Here is a 19,172-nt window from a genome sequence, read left to right as displayed (position 1 = left end):
TTGTGTGCTATGGGTTGCACAAAGCACCGACGTTTGCTCTGAATACACACAATCTGCAATCGGATCATATGGCATTGTGCACATGGATCCTTTATGCAACCCTTGGTGCACAACCGTGTACAGCTGCCACTTCTAACGCATCTCAATAGGTGACTGGATGCAGCTGATTTTGGGAATGTCAATAGTAATATAAAAAATAAACGTACATACCAGGGGCGGACTGACAACTCATGGGGCCCCCGGGCAATAGGGGATCATGGGGCCCCTGTGTCCTTGCCCAAACTCAAAAAAGCCTATGAAAAAGGTACCAGGGGCATCTCATGGGGCCCCCTACTGATCCCGGGCCCTCGGGCAGTGCCCGAGTTTCCAAATGGTCAGTCCACCCCTGGTACATACTCAGCTACCTACTGCAGCATCGGTCCGATCCTGCAAGCTGTCTCCCTCCATCTCTAAACTGAGAACTGAGCGATCACATGACTAATTGATAAGTTCTTGGGTCTGCTCTGAGCAGAGAGTAGGACTGTCAAGCACACTCACCGGAACACCGGGGAAAAGACGGGGCCAGAATGGCTGACTCAGGCTCTCAGTAGTGCGCTGAGAAGCTGAGCCAGCTGTCTGTAAGGCATCTGATTACAACATAGACCCCAACATTATTGTCAGGATCCCTCCAAAATCTGGAGGGGCTCTGTGATATCATCTGACAGCAGGCTTTAGCCCATTATCTGCTGATTCTGGGTGACAGGAGAGCACAAGTAAGTGCATGCCTGTGACCCACAAGAGAAGTATGGCCCAAAGAGCTTTGGCCATATTCTCTTTTAGTCCTAACTTAGGCATTTTAGGTAGGAAATATTATAATGACTGTATTATTTTTAATACTGTAGTTCCGGAGATATTTTTTTAGGCCTAACTTAAGCATTTTAGGTAGGAAATATTATGACTGTATTATTTTTAATAGTGTATCTCCAGAGATATTCTTTTAGACCTAACTTAGGCATTTTAGGTAGGAAATATTATAATGACTGTATTATTTTTAATACTGTAGCTCCAGAGATATTCTTTTAGGCCTAACTTAGGCATTTTAGGTAGGAAATATTATAATGAATGTATTATTTTTAATACTGTAGTTCCGGAGATATTCTTTTAGGTCTAATTTAGGCATTTTAGGTAGGAAATATTATAATGCCTGTATTATTTTTAATACTGTAGTTCCGGAGATATTCTTTTAGGCCTAACTTAGGCATTTTAGGTAGGAAATATTGTAATGACTGTATTTTTAATACTGTAGTTCCGGAGATATTCTTTTAGGCCTAACTTAGGCATTTTAGGTAGGAAATATTATAATGACTATATTATTTTTAATACTGATTTTTTTTAACAATCATAAAGAGAATCCCAAGGGAAACGTTAGAACTTTGATTATGTTTTTATTGCCTTCCAGCCCCAGTGAGTGTAGTTCCTCTTTTCTACTGGTGTCACATAGGCAGGGGCAGACTGACCATTTGGAAATTCGGGCACTGCCCGAGGGCCCGGGGTCAGTAGGGGGCCCCATGAGATGCCCCTGGTACCTTTTTCATAGGCTTTTTTGAGTTTGGGCAAGGACACAGGGGCTCCATGATCCCCTATTGCCCAGGGGCCCCATGAGTTGTCAGTCCGCCCCTGCACATAGGTGTCACTGAGACACATAAGGCAGGGGAATCTCCCTAGGAGAGTCACAGACAACAAAAAAGCCATGATAAAGCTGCTATCCTTTCTTCACACTATTAAAAACTAAAATCAAATTCTGGCTAGCAATTTGTTTGCTCTTAGAACCCATGTCCACTGCTGCTAGGGTTGATACCTCATCCCTTTAAAACTGAACACCTATTAATTACACAGGTTCTGAAGCTGTGTTCATGCAGATAAAGTACGGAGTTTAATTACCACCTTAATCAGCCACAAAACCCGTGTAATTAATATGTGTTCGGCTTTAAAGGGATGACTAACTGTTGCCAGTGGAGTGAATCCCAAACCATATTGCAACCTTAGCAAATACTACTCCTGTCTCTGGTCACAGAGACTCAGATAGACTTCTTATACATGTTAGATAGCTCCTAGATTCTAAAAATCTGGTTTTAATTGAACTGACTAGTGCATTTTAGTATATTTTGCCCAGACCTGTAATAATACATAATAAAATACCATAATAAAAGGTTATGTTCTACTCATATATATATATATATATATACAGTTGTGGCCAAAATTATTCAACCCCCACTGAAATTGAGTGTTTTGGCCAGTTTGACATTGCTTTTGATCATTCAGTCATCTTGCTTACATTTACATTAAAGAGGCACTTGTAGGTCAGACAAATATAACATAACAGTTATAATGAAATAACCACAAATGTCTTTTCTGTGCTCACAGCATTATCAGTTTTATTCAACCCCCAAGTGACATTCAATCTTAGTACTTAGTACAGCATCCTTTTACAGTTATAACAGCTTTTAAACGTGAAGCATAGCTTGACACAAGTGTCTTGCAGCGATCTACGGGTATCTTCGCCCATTCTTCATGGGCAAAGGCCTCCAGTTCAGTCACATTCTTAGGCTTGCGCACTGCAACTGCTTTCTTTAAGTCCCACCAGAGGTTCTCAATCGGATTTAAGTCTGGTGACTGCGATGGCCACTCCAAAATGTTCCAGCCTTTCCTCTGCAACCATGCTCTAGTGGACTTGGAGGTATGCTTGGGATCATTGTCCTGTTGAAAGGTCCAACGTCTCCCAAGCCTCAGGTGTGTGACGGACTGCATCACGTTTCCATCCAATATCTCCTGGTACTGAAGAGAATTCATGGTACCTTGCACACGCTGAAGCTTCCCTGTACCTGCAGAAGCAAAACAGCCCCAAAGCATGATTGACCCTCCACCATGCTTCACAGTAGGCAAGGTGTTCTTTTCATCATAGGCCTTGTTCTTCCTCCTCCAAACATAGCGTTGATCCATGGGCCCAAACAGTTCTAATTTTGTTTCATCTGTCCACAGAACACTATCCCACAACTTTTGTGGTTTGTCCACATGGCTTTTGGCATACTGCAGTCGACTCTTCTTATTCTTTGGAGACAGCAAGGGGGTACGCCTGGGAGTTCTGGCACGGAGGCCTTCATTACGCAGTGTGCGTCTTATTGTCTGGGCTGAAACTTCTGTACCCACATCTGACAAATCTTTTCTCAGTTCCTCAGCAGTCACACGGGGACTTCTCTCCACTCTACGCTTCAGGTAGCGCACAGCAGTCGAAGTCAGCATCTTCTTTCTGCCACGACCAGGTAGCGTTTCAACAGTGCCCTTTGCCTTGAATTTGCGAATGATGCTTCCTAAGGTGTCTCTTGGTATGTTTAACATCTTTGCAATCTTCTTATAGCCATTGCCCTTCCTGTGAAGAGAAATCACCTCTTCTCTTGTCTTCCTGGACCATTCTCTTGCCTTCACCATGTTTGTAACCACACCAGTAAATGTCTAGAAGGAGCTGAGTATCACAGTCATTTTAAAGCTGCCTAATTGGTGCTTATTATGCTTGATTGCTGCTCGGTGACATCCACAGGTGTTTTCAATACCTGATGGAAAGCACCTGTATGAACCTCTGTTCTTCAGAGTGGTAGTCTTTAAGGGGTTGAATAATTGTGGCAATGAAGAAACCACATAAGAACCATTTACTACTGTATTACATAAACAATTGATGTCATTTTAGTTGCATTTGGGTAGTTACAACGTCCTTGTAGGATTTGATTCTGAATACAATTCCAAATGTACACTATAGTCCCTAAACCCCTTTACAGCATTGGGGGTTGAATAATTTTGGCCACAACTGTATATATATATATATATATATATATATATATTAGTATTCTCTAAACCATTTCTATTTTTAGTAATTATTATTACATAATAATAGGTATAAATTGACTTACCTGGTTATTTCTGTCTGTGTCAGTGTATTTTGGGCACATTTTCAGCTTGTCCCAAATGTGCAATACACAAATAAAAACAAGAAGGCTTTATGTGAAGTTTACTTATAATCCACACTCATTAATATTACAAATCCAAGACCTTGTTAGAGCTGAGAAAAGAATAGTAGCATCATAATGCATTTTGCTGCTCACAGTTGCTGGGTGATGAAGGGATCTCAATGGCGACTTCTTGTTGTCAGCTAGAACAGATTGTTATGTAGTCAAACGAGAGAGCCAAATCAGCAGAGCTCAGCTGAATAGGATTGTTGTTTGAACTCGGGTCAGGGGTGGTGGACCAGTAGCAGCTTCAGTTATACACAGCTATCTGTTTCTGTGAGCAGGTTAGTGTGCTGTATGTATTGGGAATATGCCCAAGTTATTAAATCCACAGTGACAAACAAGAAATATTTCAATCAAATACTAATAGGTAAAAGAGGAGCATTGTCTTTAGAAATTAAAATCTGTTCCTGACTTCCCATGAATGAACAGTAAGTACCACATCCCAAAATACTGTATGCTATATGAATAGAAACCACAGGGGAATAAATGAGGAACTAAGGACTGTAAGGTACCAAAGTATATGACAAAAAGTGGTATAAAAAATAATATGATAAATAATGATAAACAAGCCTCCAAAGGCTAACATACCACAACATATATAGTACATATTATATTGAAAACATACAGGAGAAAAATGTTACATGCAGTGTATACAATATGGAGGTCATGTACATACATTGCTTCAATATACGCCAGAGAGTTTCAACTCGTGAGTCTTCCTCAGAGCGTTATCAATTATTTCTCTGAAATTAAGCCTGAAATAAATACAAACAACAAAAAACATACAGAAAAACCAGTGCAGACACAAGTTACAATAATTAAGGGGGAGTAACATATCATAGATACCTCCAATTCTCAGCAGTATACTTTGTACAAAAGTTCAAAAGCAAAGTGTGGTTAGATGTCCCCAGGGGGGCACACCTCCAAACATCCACAGATAGCACAAGGGATAGCTATAATCCTTCAGGGAATATATAGGATCTAATAGGAATGATGCAACAAAAGATGAAAAGATGCAACAATGCAAAAAAAAATATCATTATATATAATTAGAAAAATATCTATATACAATCCCAATTAACCGTTTCCATACCGGGCACTTTTACCCCCTTCCTGCCCAGGCCATTTTTCACGTTTCAGCGCTCTCACACTTTGAATGACAACTGCGCGGTCATACAACATTGTACCCAAACTAAAATTTTATCATTTTCTTCACACAACTAGAACTTTCTTTTGGTGGTATTTAATCATCGCCGGGGTTTTTAATTTTTGCTAAATTAACAAAAAAAACACCAAAAAGTTTGAAAAGAAAACACGTTTTTCTTTGTTTCTGTTATAAAAGTTTACAAATAAATAATTGTTCTTCATAAATTTTGGCCGAGATGTATTCTGCTACATTTCTTTGGTGAAAATAACCCAAATTAGGATGTATTTTTTAGTTTGTAGGAAAGTTATAGAGTTCACAAACTATGGTATAGATCTGAATATTGATCAATCCTGAAGTACTGACAGCCAATCTAATTTCTTGAGGTCCAAGAATGTCAGAATAGTACAGATATCCCCCAAATGACCCCTTTTTGCAGAGTAGACAGTCCAACGTACTTCATAAGAGGAATGGCGAGTTTTTTGAAGTTGTATTTTTTTTTGTCATAATTTTTCGGAAAATGAAAAAATTAAAAAAATTATTTTCACTTGTTCATTTGTTTTTTTACATACTGTCACCAGTGCAGTACAGCATCATCATATAACTGGCATGGCGGTGAACAGGGACACTGACTGGTGACAGCATGAAAAAAAAAAAATCTATATATTTTTTAATTTTTTTTTATTTTTTTATTATTTTTAATTTTTTATTACATTTTTTTAAAAACATTTTTAAGATTTATTTTCATATTTTACTATGACCAAAGTAGTACAATGTTACCATAGTAACATTGTACTACTTTGGGGAAGTGATCAGTTTTTTTTTTTTTTTTTTTTTTTTACACAATTTGCTTATAGCAAAGAATTACTTTGCTTTAAGCAAGCATTTACCTGAATGACATCAATTCATTCAGGTTTTTTTTTTTTTTTTTTTTTTTTTTAGTATACAATGTATGGCATGAATGAAGCCATCCATTGTATACAACTGTCATGTGACCTGCTGTGATTGGTCACAGCAGGTCACATGGTACCGGCAACGGGGGCCGATACTCAGATCTGTCATTGGCCGTGTCCGAGGTACACGGCCGGTGACAGATCGCGCCGCTGCACGGCTCTGCAACCGCGCGAACTGCGCATGTGCTGGAGGACGCCAAATGGCGTACACCCCGGAAAGCTAAAGCATTTTTGCGGCCACCAAACGACTATAGGCTGGGCGGCTAATGGTTTAATACTGTAAGTGTCTCATTTTACCTTGATTTCTTATGTGGTATGTTACACAGCAGATGGAAGTGAATATTGGTGAGAAGCACACCATTCTACATAACATCAAGGTTTCAAAGCGCTAAATAATCTAAAAATAAACACAAACACTAAAGAAAAAAGAAAAAAAAAAAGTAAATGAAATCTATTCAAATTCAAAAGAACAACATGGGTATTATGGAAGCCATATATATCTCTTTTCCTTTTTATCTTTATTGTGGGCAAGAGCTATATATGGCTTCCATAATACTCTTGTTGTATGTTTTTGTCCAGTTACTAATTATTTTGATGTGATATTTTCACTGAAGATATTCTCTACTTATCTATTGTTCATCTTACATCTTACACTTACTTTTAATTTTCTTCATTTTCTTTAAGGCTCATTCACATTTTTCTGTATGTTAATGCATTTACATTATGTTCCACTATTATACAGTACAAATATTACCTTCATTGCTATCTGTAGGTGAAATATCATGGTTTTGGGTAATTTTTTGTAAGGGGATACCCCAATATGTTTGGCAATATAGTGTATATATATATATATATATATATAGTGGTATAAAAAAAGTTTTGAGACTAATTTTGTAACGCACCAACAGATGACAGCACAAGGCTGCACACACAGTCCCAGGGAGCACCGACCTTCATACTTCATAAGTAAGTGTGCCGAAAGACATTGTCCTGTGTGGATCGGGAGCAGTGCAACTGGTGCTATTCTGACCACATGCATTACCTTGCTGTTTCATCATGGACAGAAACTTAGAACAAAGGTCAAATCCTGAATGAAACTGGGCAAATCGCTGGATCTCCGCCATTTTGTCAAAACGACGACCTTTGAGCTGGATCTTCATCTTCATGAAGAGGGTATTTCCAGGGTTTGAGCTGTTCAAGGTTTTTCTGATCTCTTGTCGTCTTCCAGTGATGTTCTTCCACTCTTAAAGCACGCATGCCACTCAAAACACTCATTGCAGCATCGCCATTAACTTGATGAATAATGTCAAACATCTCCGTGACAGATTTGCCCAGTTTCACGCAGAATTTCAAGTTTGCTCTTTGTTCTAACTTGCTGTCCATGATAAAATATCAGATGTGGTAATGCACGTGGTCAGAATAGCACCACTTGCACAACTCCCAATGTGAAAAGGACGATGTCTTTTGGCATGTTGACTTATGAAGGTCAGTGCTCCCTGCGTCTGTACGTACAGACTTGTGCTGCCATCTGTTGGCGTGTTACAAAACTAGTCTGGAAAATTTTTGATATCACCTTGTGTGTATATATATATATATATATATATATATATATATATATACTTGCTCAAGTGGATGCAGCATCAGTCCAATGTTGTATCTGTCCCCTGCTGCTTCTAGGACTGAGAACTGAGCAATCAAAGATTGCTGATCGCACGGCTCTTAGTCTTCAGTGAGCAGAGAGCTGGTGATTGTCAGTCATCTGCCTTCTGCTTTGCCTCTCCAGTGCTCACTGGAGCACCGGGCTGTGGAGACAGTGGAAGCGGCTGTTTAGGATCTCAGTGGCTCACTGAGAGGCTGAGGCACCTGCCAGTCCAGGCATCTGGGTGGATCTTGAATGTTAATTCAGGATCGATTCAGAGCCTGGACTGGCTGAGTGACACCAGCCAACAGCAGGCTGCACTCCTGTGATCCATAGGAGAAGTAGGGCCAAAAAAGCTTTGGCCCTACTTCTCCTTTAATGCAGAGAATGCATTAAGTTGAAAAAAAAACTTTCAGGCTTTAGAATCACATTAAATAATTTTGAGTTAATTGATATGATATATACATATAAGAAAATTCCACTGGGAGAATGACCTTATGACACTTATTCTAAAGCAATTACCCAACTAATGTGACAGTAATATCAATGTTCTCTAGCAAGTAGAGTTGAACTTTCTCTTTCTACCCAAGTTTGCTTTTTCAGTAGCTTGCACACAAAGTAAAATAATTTATCTTATATGTTTCATATTCACAGCAGCTTGTTTCCTCCCTGCTGAGGCAAAGCTGTTCTGGCCAGTGAGTCACGTTTTGCCAGTTGGAGTGTTTAAAAGAAAACCTTTAGCCATGTGGTATCAGCTGCAGGGGTTGGATCTAAAACACTGAAGTGAAAATGTTCATCCAAACTAAACTTGATATGAAAATACATAATAAGGCATAGGCACCTGGATAAGGGGGAATTACATAAATGTAAATTAGCAGCTGCAGCTGGAGACTGGAATAATAATTTTGAAGAACCAAATGGTTTCAAGATGCTAATCTGATAGTGGTTAATGTGTACAGGATACATTTAAAGGGCTCTGAAAAAGATAGAAAAAGTTATATTTTTACTAAGGATTATGCAATCAGGAAAAATACCACCTCTAAAAGCCAAAGGCAACAGATTGTCATTATCAAACAAGACTTTGAAAACCTCTTTAGGGCAATCAGAACTGAGCGTGATGTGTGTGGGGTACATCTTCCTGGGTGACCCAATCAACTGGCCAAGATAGTTGCTATCTAACTTTACTGGTTGAGACCAGGGGCGGACTGACAACTCATGGGGCCCCCGGGTAATAGGGGATCATGGTGTCCTCGCACACACTCAAACCACACCCAAAAAAGATTATGAAAGGTGCCAGGGGCACCTCATGGGGCCCCCTACTGACCCCAGACCCTCGGGCAGTGCCCAAGTACCCCAATGGTCAGTCCACCCCTGGTTGAGACTAAGAGCCGGGGAGAGCTGGTAATTATAGCGAAATTCTGGATCCATATAATACAGTATGCAGTTGAGGCCAGAGAAATGTAAGTGTCATAAATAGAGATGAGCGAAGAAATGAAAAATTCGATTCGACTGATTCGGCGAATTCGTGGACAATATTCGATTCGAGTCGAATAAATTTGCTGTGAATTTAACTTAAAAAAGGGTGTTTCTAGGCTTCAGAGAGACTTAATATTAGTGCAGAACACTGTACCTTTAATTTAAATGCCCTTGGAGTCTGCTGGGGAAGAGAAATAATACTGTCACTCAGTATGACATGCAGATGAGTGCCGTCGATCTTAGAATCACCGCACACTTCACTCATTTGGCCAGTCACGGGGCCAAAACCAGTGTTTGGAGCCACAGTGTGGCGGTGGAGGCAGCAGCAATGGGAGGCCATACAGCAACCTATGACAAAATGGAAACCAGCAGCAGTGTGAGGAGACCTGAAAGTGGCACATGGCAGAGTGGGAGCAATGGGAGGCGGTACAGGGACCCAGGTCACACTGTGGGCCCAGCAGCAGCGTGACCAGGCGGTACGGGGGTCCATGGCAGATTTGGGGCCTGGCAGCACCTATGGGAGGCCTGTAATCTGCCAGCACCCTATGACAAAATGGAACCCTGGGCTGGGGCAGGCAGAACCGCCGTATCTTTATCACGGTTTTCCCAGGCCACCGAATGGCGACGCTGCATATGCTGACGCAACGCTGTAGTCCCAACATGGGCCCCCTGGCCACGCTTGACTTTCTGGCCACATAGTCGACATACGGCTACGTTTACTTCCTCGGGCGGCTTGACGAAAAATTGCCACACCGCAGAGTAGGAAACTTTGCCTCCTCTACTCCTCACTGGCTGACTGCTACTTCCTCCGTGCACACCGGCACCACTACTGGCCGTGGTGGTAGGCTGCAGTGGAGCTGGTGCTCTACTCCGTGGCCGTTTGCCTCCACTGACACTGCTGCGACCCTGCTGCCTCCTGGCAGCAGCAATGGGAGGCCGTACAGGGACCCATGAGAGACTCTGGACTTGGCAGCAGCATGAGGAGGCGGTATATAGGGGCCCATGGCAGATTAGGGGCCTGGCAGCAGCTATGGGAGGCCCATAATCTGCAAGCACCCTATGTCAAAAAATTCAACACACCAGCAGTGTGAAGAGACCTGAATGTGGCACATGGCAGAGTGTGGCGATGGAGACAGCAGCAATGGGAGGCCGTACAGGGACCCATGAGAGACTCTGGACTTGGCAGCAGCATGAGGAGGCGGTATATAGGGGCCCATGGCAGATTAGGGGCCTGGCAGCAGCTATGGGAGGCCCGTAACCTGCCAGCACCCTATGTCAAAAAATTCAACACAACAGCAGTGTGTGAGGAGACCTGAAAGTGGCACATGGCAGAGTGTGGCGATGGAGACAGCAGCAATGGGAGGCCGTACAGGGACCCATGAGAGACTCTGGACTTGGCAGCAGCATGAGGAGGCGGTATATAGGGGCCCATGGCAGATTAGGGGCCTGGCAGCAGCTATGGGAAGCCCGTAATCTGCCAGCACCCTATGTCAAAAAATTGAAAACACAAGCAGTGTGAAGAGACCTGAATGTGGCACATGGCAGAGTGTGGCGATGGAGACAGCAGCAATGGGAGGCCGTACAGGGACCCATGAGAGACTCTGGACTTGGCAGCAGCATGAAGAGGCGGTATATAGGGGCCCATGGCAGATTAGGGGCCTGGCAGCAGCTATGGGAGGCCCGTAATCTGCCAGCACCCTATGTCAAAAAATTCAACACAACAGCAGTGTGTGAGGAGACCTGAAAGTGGCACATGGCAGAGTGTGGCGATGGAGACAGCAGCAATGGGAGGCCGTAGAGGGACCCATGAGAGACTCTGGACTTGGCAGCAGCATGAGGAGGCGGTATATAGGGGCCCATGGCAGATTAGGGGCCTGGCAGCAGCTATGGGAGGCCCGTAATCTGCCAGCACCCTATGTCAAAAAATTGAAAACACAAGCAGTGTGAAGAGACCTGAATGTGGCACATGGCAGAGTGTGGCGATGGAGACAGCAGCAATGGGAGGCCGTACAGGGACCCATGAGAGACTCTGGACTTGGCAGCAGCATGAGGAGGCGGTATATAGGGGCCCATGGCAGATTAGGGGCCTGGCAGCAGCTATGGGAAGCCCGTAATCTGCCAGCACCCTATGTCAAAAAATTGAAAACACAAGCAGTGTGAAGAGACCTGAATGTGGCACATGGCAGAGTGTGGCGATGGAGACAGCAGCAATGGGAGGCCGTACAGGGACCCATGAGAGACTCTGGACTTGGCAGCAGCATGAGGAGGCGGTATATAGGGGCCCATGGCAGATTAGGGGCCTGGCAGCAGCTATGGGAGGCCCGTAATCTGCCAGCACCCTATGTCAAAAAATTGAAAACACAAGCAGTGTGAAGAGACCTGAATGTGGCACATGGCAGAGTGTGGCGATGGAGACAGCAGCAATGGGAGGCTGTACAGGGACCCATGAGAGACTCTGGACTTGGCAGCAGCATGAGGAGGCGGTATATAGGGGCCCATGGCAGATTAGGGGCCTGGCAGCAGCTATGGGAGGCCCGTAATCTGCCAGCACCCTATGTCAAAAAATTGAAAACACAAGCAGTGTGAAGAGACCTGAATGTGGCACATGGCAGAGTGTGGCGATGGAGACAGCAGCAATGGGAGGCCGTACAGGGACCCATGAGAGACTCTGGACTTGGCAGCAGCATGAGAAGGCGGTATATAGGGGCCCATGGCAGATTAGGGGCCTGGCAGCAGCTATGGGAGGCCCGTAATCTGCCAGCACCCTATGTCAAAAAATTCAACACAACAGCAGTGTGTGAGGAGACCTGAAAGTGGCACATGGCAGAGTGTGGCGATGGAGACAGCAGCAATGGGAGGCCGTACAGGGACCCATGAGAGACTCTGGACTTGGCAGCAGCATGAGGAGGCGGTATATAGGGGCCCATGGCAGATTAGGGGCCTGGCAGCAGCTATGGGAGGCCCGTAATCTGCCAGCACCCTATGTCAAAAAATTGAAAACACAAGCAGTGTGAAGAGACCTGAATGTGGCACATGGCAGAGTGTGGCGATGGAGACAGCAGCAATGGGAGGCCGTACAGGGACCCATGAGAGACTCTGGACTTGGCAGCAGCATGAGGAGGCGGTATATAGGGGCCCATGGCAGATTAGGGGCCTGGCAGCAGCTATGGGAGGCCCGTAATCTGCCAGCACCCTATGTCAAAAAATTGAAAACACAAGCAGTGTGAAGAGACCTGAATGTGGCACATGGCAGAGTGTGGCGATGGAGACAGCAGCAATGGGAGGCCGTACAGGGACCCATGAGAGACTCTGGACTTGGCAGCAGCATGAGGAGGCGGTATATAGGGGCCCATGGCAGATTAGGGGCCTGGCAGCAGCTATGGGAGGCCCGTAATCTGCCAGCACCCTATGTCAAAAAATTCAACACAACAGCAGTGTGTGAGGAGACCTGAAAGTGGCACATGGCAGAGTGTGGCGATGGAGACAGCAGCAATGGGAGGCCGTAGAGGGACCCATGAGAGACTCTGGACTTGGCAGCAGCATGAGGAGGCGGTATATAGGGGCCCATGGCAGATTAGGGGCCTGGCAGCAGCTATGGGAGGCCCGTAATCTGCCAGCACCCTATGTCAAAAAATTGAAAACACAAGCAGTGTGAAGAGACCTGAATGTGGCACATGGCAGAGTGTGGCGATGGAGACAGCAGCAATGGGAGGCCGTACAGGGACCCATGAGAGACTCTGGAACTGGCAGCAGCATGAGGAGGCGGTATATAGGGGCCCATGGCAGATTAGGGGCCTGGCAGCAGCTATGGGAGGCCCGTAATCTGCCAGCACCCTATGTCAAAAAATTGAAAACACAAGCAGTGTGAAGAGACCTGAATGTGGCACATGGCAGAGTGTGGCGATGGAGACAGCAGCAATGGGAGGCCGTACAGGGACCCATGAGAGACTCTGGACTTGGCAGCAGCATGAGGAGGCGGTATATAGGGGCCCATGGCAGATTAGGCACCTGGCAGCAGCTATGGGAGGCCCGTAATCTGCCAGCACCCTATGTCAAAAAATTCAACACAACAGCAGTGTGTGAGGAGACCTGAAAGTGGCACATGGCAGAGTGTGGCGATGGAGACAGCAGCAATGGGAGGCCGTACAGGGACCCATGAGAGACTCTGGACTTGGCAGCAGCATGAGGAGGCGGTATATAGGGGCCCATGGCAGATTAGGGGCCTGGCAGCAGCTATGGGAGGCCCGTAATCTGCCAGCACCCTATGTCAAAAAATTGAAAACACAAGCAGTGTGAAGAGACCTGAATGTGGCACATGGCAGAGTGTGGCGATGGAGACAGCAGCAATGGGAGGCCGTACAGGGACCCATGAGAGACTCTGGACTTGGCAGCAGCATGAGGAGGCGGTATATAGGGGCCCATGGCAGATTAGGGGCCTGGCAGCAGCTATGGGAAGCCCGTAATCTGCCAGCACCCTATGTCAAAAAATTGAAAACACAAGCAGTGTGAAGAGACCTGAATGTGGCACATGGCAGAGTGTGGCGATGGAGACAGCAGCAATGGGAGGCCGTACAGGGACCCATGAGAGACTCTGGACTTGGCAGCAGCATGAGGAGGCGGTATATAGGGGCCCATGGCAGATTAGGGGCCTGGCAGCAGCTATGGGAGGCCCGTAATCTGCCAGCACCCTATGTCAAAAAATTGAAAACACAAGCAGTGTGAAGAGACCTGAATGTGGCACATGGCAGAGTGTGGCGATGGAGACAGCAGCAATGGGAGGCCGTACAGGGACCCATGAGAGACTCTGGACTTGGCAGCAGCATGAGGAGGCGGTATATAGGGGCCCATGGCAGATTAGGGGCCTGGCAGCAGCTATGGGAGGCCCGTAATCTGCCAGCACCCTATGTCAAAAAATTCAACACAACAGCAGTGTGTGAGGAGACCTGAAAGTGGCACATGGCAGAGTGTGGCGATGGAGACAGCAGCAATGGGAGGCCGTAGAGGGACCCATGAGAGACTCTGGACTTGGCAGCAGCATGAGGAGGCGGTATATAGGGGCCCATGGCAGATTAGGGGCCTGGCAGCAGCTATGGGAGGCCCGTAATCTGCCAGCACCCTATGTCAAAAAATTGAAAACACAAGCAGTGTGAAGAGACCTGAATGTGGCACATGGCAGAGTGTGGCGATGGAGACAGCAGCAATGGGAGGCCGTACAGGGACCCATGAGAGACTCTGGACTTGGCAGCAGCATGAGGAGGCGGTATATAGGGGCCCATGGCAGATTAGGGGCCTGGCAGCAGCTATGGGAGGCCCGTAATCTGCCAGCACCCTATGTCAAAAAATTCAACACAACAGCAGTGTGTGAGGAGACCTGAAAGTGGCACATGGCAGAGTGTGGCGATGGAGACAGCAGCAATGGGAGGCCGTAGAGGGACCCATGAGAGACTCTGGACTTGGCAGCAGCATGAGGAGGCGGTATATAGGGGCCCATGGCAGATTAGGGGCCTGGCAGCAGCTATGGGAGGCCCGTAATCTGCCAGCACCCTATGTCAAAAAATTGAAAACACAAGCAGTGTGAAGAGACCTGAATGTGGCACATGGCAGAGTGTGGCGATGGAGACAGCAGCAATGGGAGGCCGTACAGGGACCCATGAGAGACTCTGGACTTGGCAGCAGCATGAGGAGGCGGTATATAGGGGCCCATGGCAGATTAGGGGCCTGGCAGCAGCTATGGGAGGCCCGTAATCTGCCAGCACCCTATGTCAAAAAATGGAACACACCAGCAGTGTGTGAGGAGACCTGAAAGTGGCGTATGGCAGAGTGTGGCGATGGAGACAGCAGCAATGGGAGGCCGTACAGGGACCCATGAGAGACTGTGGACCTGGCAGCAGCATGAGGAGGCGGTATATAGGGGCCCATGGCAGATTAGGGGCCTGGCAGCAGCTATGGGAGGCCCGTAATCTGCCAGCACCCTATGTCAAAAAATTGAAAACACAAGCAGTGTGTGAGGAGACCTGAAAGTGGCACATGTTTGTGGCATGATTCATGGCGGATTTAGTCAGTTGTGTCAGGAACTGGTGGTTTGAAATCCAGACTAATCCACGCCTGATTCATTTTCACAAACGTGAGTCTCTCCACACTTTGGGTGGACAGTCGTGTCCTCCGCGGAGTTGCAATACCTCCTGCCGCACTAAACACGCGCTCCGATGCCACGCTACTGGCCGGGCATGACAGCCTTTCAAGGGCAAATTCAGCTAGTTGGGGCCAAAGGTCAAGTTTCGTTGCCCAGTAATCAAGGGGATTGTCTACCTCGGTTGGCAGGGTGCTGTCCAAGTAGGCCCAAGCCTGTTGTTTGAGCTCCTGCTCCAGGTCCACCTGATGCTGCTGCTGCTGCTGCGGCTGGTTAGTAGTTTCCTCACTGCGCTGGTGAAGAAAGCTACTCATCATCGACTGCAGACTGAGGCAGCCGCTGCTGGTGGAGCTGCCACTGCTCCTACCACCCCACCCCTCCCCTGCTGCCATGCCAGCGGAACGCGAGCGCACAGGGCCCACAGTGTCTGAGGATGGACGTTGGCGCACAAAGGCAGAGACCAACTGACTACATAGGTGGTTTTTATAGTACGTAATTTTGGCCTCCCTCTCAGCAGGTGTGAAAAAGGCCACCATTTTGGACCGGTAGCGAGGGTCCAACAAGGTGGACAGCCAAAAGTCATCCCTCTGTCTGATGGTTATTATTCGGCTGTCGCTACGCAAGCAAGCGAGCATGCTATGGGCCATTTGTGCCAAGGAATGCGAGGGACTCCCTGCCTCCATCTCCACAGCATACTGCCACGGTGCATCTGGGTCCTCTGTCTCCTCCTCCTCTACCAGATGCTCCTGCTCCTCCACTCCTGTCCGCTGAGTGGAAAAACCACCCATTTCACTCAATAATTCCTGAGCACCAATGTCCTCCTCTACCTCCTCCTCTTCTTCCTGTCCTGCCCCCACAGGGGTCATGTGGCGTTGAGATCTGTGCGCCACGTCTACCGCACCCTGACCAGCCATTGTTAACAGCATTTGTTCCAGGACGTGCAACAGAGGAATGACGTCGTTCATCCCATAGTCCTGCCGACTCACGAATAGCGTGGCCTCCTCAAAGGGCCTGAGCAAGCGGCAGGTGTCACGCATGAGCTGCCAATGGCTGACATCTAAGTTACACAGGGAGTACCTTTATCCGCTTTTAACATCAGGAAATCTGTGATGGCCTTTCGCTGTTCGTAAAGGCGGTCTAACATATGTAGGGTTGAATTCCACCTTGTTGCAACGTCACAGCATGAGGAGTCGGTACGGGGGCCCATGGCAGATTACGTGCCTGGCAGCAGCAATGGGAGGCCCGTAATCTGCCAGCACCCTATGTCAAAAAATTGAACACACCAGCAGTGTGAGGAGACCTGAAAGTGGCACATGGCAGAGTGTGGCTATGGAGACAGCAGCAATGGGAGGCCGTACAGGGACCCATGACACACTCTGGACTTGGCAGCAGCATGAGGAGGCGGTATATAGGGGCCTATGGCAGATTAGGGGCCTGGCAGCAGCTATAGGAGGCCCGTAATCTGCCAGCACCCTATGTCAAAAAATTCAACACACCAGCAGTGTGTGAGGAGACCTGAAAGTGGCACATGGCAGAGTGTGGCAATGGAGACAGCAGCAATGGGAGGCCGTACAGGGACCCATGAGAGACTCTGGAACTGGCAGCAGCATGAGGAGGCGGTATATAGGGGCCCATGGCAGATTAGGGGCCTGGTAGCAGCTATAGGGGGCCCGTAATCTGCCAGCACCCTATGTCAAAAAATTCAACACACCAGCAGTGTGTGAGGAGACCTGAAAGTGGCACATGGCAGAGTGTGGCGATGGAGACAGATGCAATGGGAGGCCGTACAGGGACCCATGAGAGACTCTGGAACTGGCAGCAGCATGAGGAGGCGGTATATAGGGGCCCATGGCAGATTAGGGGCCTGGCAGCAGCTATAGGAGGCCCGTAATCTGCCAGCACCCTATGTCAAAAAATTCTACACACCAGCAGTGTGAGGAGACCTGAAAGTGGCACATGGCAGAGTGTGGCGATGGAGACAGCAGCAATGGGAGGCCGTACAGGGACCCATGAGAGACTCTGGACCTAGCAGCAGCATGAGGAGGCGGTATATAGGGGCCTATGGCAGATTAGGGGCCTGACAGCAGCTATAGGAGGCCCGTAATCTGCCAGCACCCTATGTCAAAAAATTCAACACACCAGCAGTGTGTGAGGAGACCTGAAAGTGGCACATGGCAGAGTGTGGCGATGGAGACAGCAGCAATGGGAGGCCGTATGGGGACCCATGAGAGACTCTGGACTTGGCAGCAGCATGAGGAGGCGGTATATAGGGGCCCATGGCAGATTAGGGGCCTGGCAGCAGCTATGGGAGGTCCGTAATCTGCCAGCACCCTATGTCACTCTCCTCGCCAGTACTTCTTCGCCTGGCTGCTGAAAAGGCCGATGTCTCCCCCCGTTCCTGACCGCCCTCTGTTAGCTCTTCCTCACTGTACAGTGGGGCTGAGCCCACAGCATGCGATACTTCGCTTGGTGAGGGAACAGCAAAGGACAGGGGCAGGTAGAGGACATGTGATTTCAGTGGGCTTGCTCCCGGGCCATGCCAACTAACGGTTGTGTCTGACGTACCCACCGACCGTTGGCTGTAGGTGTCAGAGGTGACCTGGGAAGAGGAAGACGACCGAGCCAACCAATCAATGACGGCAGGGTTGTCGGTGGAGACACGACCGCTGGATGACACCGGGAGCACTGGCCTCTGGCTGCGAATAGTGCTGCCTCGACCCCTTCCTCTGCTGCCACGTCTGCTCGCTCCTAAAACATTGCCTCCTCTGCCACTCCTCTGCATGTTGTCTGACATACTCTTTAATTAAACGAATATGTGTCCCTGAGTAACAATTCTGTGTCCCTGAGTAACAATTCTGTGTCTGTGCGAGTAACAATTCTGTGGCCCTAAGTAACAGTTCTGTGGCCCTCAGTAACAATTCTGTGTCCCTGATTAACGTTTCTGTGGCCCCAAGTAACAGTTCTGTGGCCCTCAGTAACAATTCTGTGTCTGTGCGAGTAACAATTCTGTGGCCCTAAGTAAAGTTTCTGTGGCCCTAAGTAACAATTCTCTGGCACTCAGTAACAATTCTGTCTGTCCCTGAGTAACAATTCTCTGGCACTCAGTAACAATTCTGTCTGTCCCTGAGTAAAAATTCTGTGGCCCTAAGTAAAGTTTCTGGGGCCCTGAGTAACAATTATCTGGCACTCAGTAACAATTCTGTCTGTCCCTGAGTAAAAATTCTGTGGCCCTAAGTAAAGTTTCTGTGGCCCTGAGTAACAATTCTCTGGCACTCCGTAACAATTCTGTCTGTCCCTGAGTAACAATTCTCTGGCACTCAGTAACAATTCTGTCTGTCCCTGAGTAACAATTCTCTGGCACTCAGTAACAATTCTGTCTGTCCCTGAGTAACAATTCTCTGGCACTCAGTAACAATTCTGTCTGTCCCTGAGTAAAAATTCTGTGGCCCTAAGTAAAGTTTCTGTGGCCCTGAGTAACAATTCTCTGGCACTCCGTAACAATTCTGTCTGTCCCTGAGTAACAATTCTCTGGCACTCAGTAACAATTCTGTCTGTCCCTGAGTAAAAATTCTGTGGCCCTAATTAAAGTTTCTGTGGCCCTGAGTAACAATTCTCTGGCACTCCGTAACAATTCTGTCTGTCCCTGAGTATGAATTCTGTGGCCCTAACTAGCGTTTCTTTGTCCCTAAGTAACAGTTCTGTGGCCCTGAGTAACAATTCTGTGTCTGTGCGAGTAACAATTCTGTGGCCCTAAGTAAAGTTTCTGTGGCCCTAAGTAACAATTCTCTGG

General features: G+C 47.1%; 1 protein-coding gene across 1 annotated transcript in view; it reads right to left on the bottom strand.

Annotated features, from left to right (window-relative positions):
* Positions 1-4,281, bottom strand: part of TMPRSS5 (transmembrane serine protease 5) — an 82,342-nt gene extending 78,061 nt beyond the window's left edge. The window contains exon 1 of the mRNA XM_089673080.1: positions 3,942-4,281. Within this exon, the coding sequence (XP_089529206.1) occupies positions 3,942-3,980 (39 nt within the window). The 5' untranslated portion in view covers positions 3,981-4,281. The remainder of the gene's footprint in view (positions 1-3,941) is intronic.
* Between the last annotated feature and the right edge of the window lie 14,891 nt (positions 4,282-19,172).

This window comes from Staurois parvus, unplaced genomic scaffold (genome assembly GCF_062004578.1).
Source record: "Staurois parvus isolate SC_StPar_1 unplaced genomic scaffold, SC_StPar_1.0 ptg000135l, whole genome shotgun sequence".
In the NCBI taxonomy this organism is placed as follows: Eukaryota; Metazoa; Chordata; class Amphibia; order Anura; family Ranidae; genus Staurois; species Staurois parvus.
Note: the sequence above shows the minus strand (reverse complement) of the source record. Positions and strands in the feature narration are given on the sequence as shown.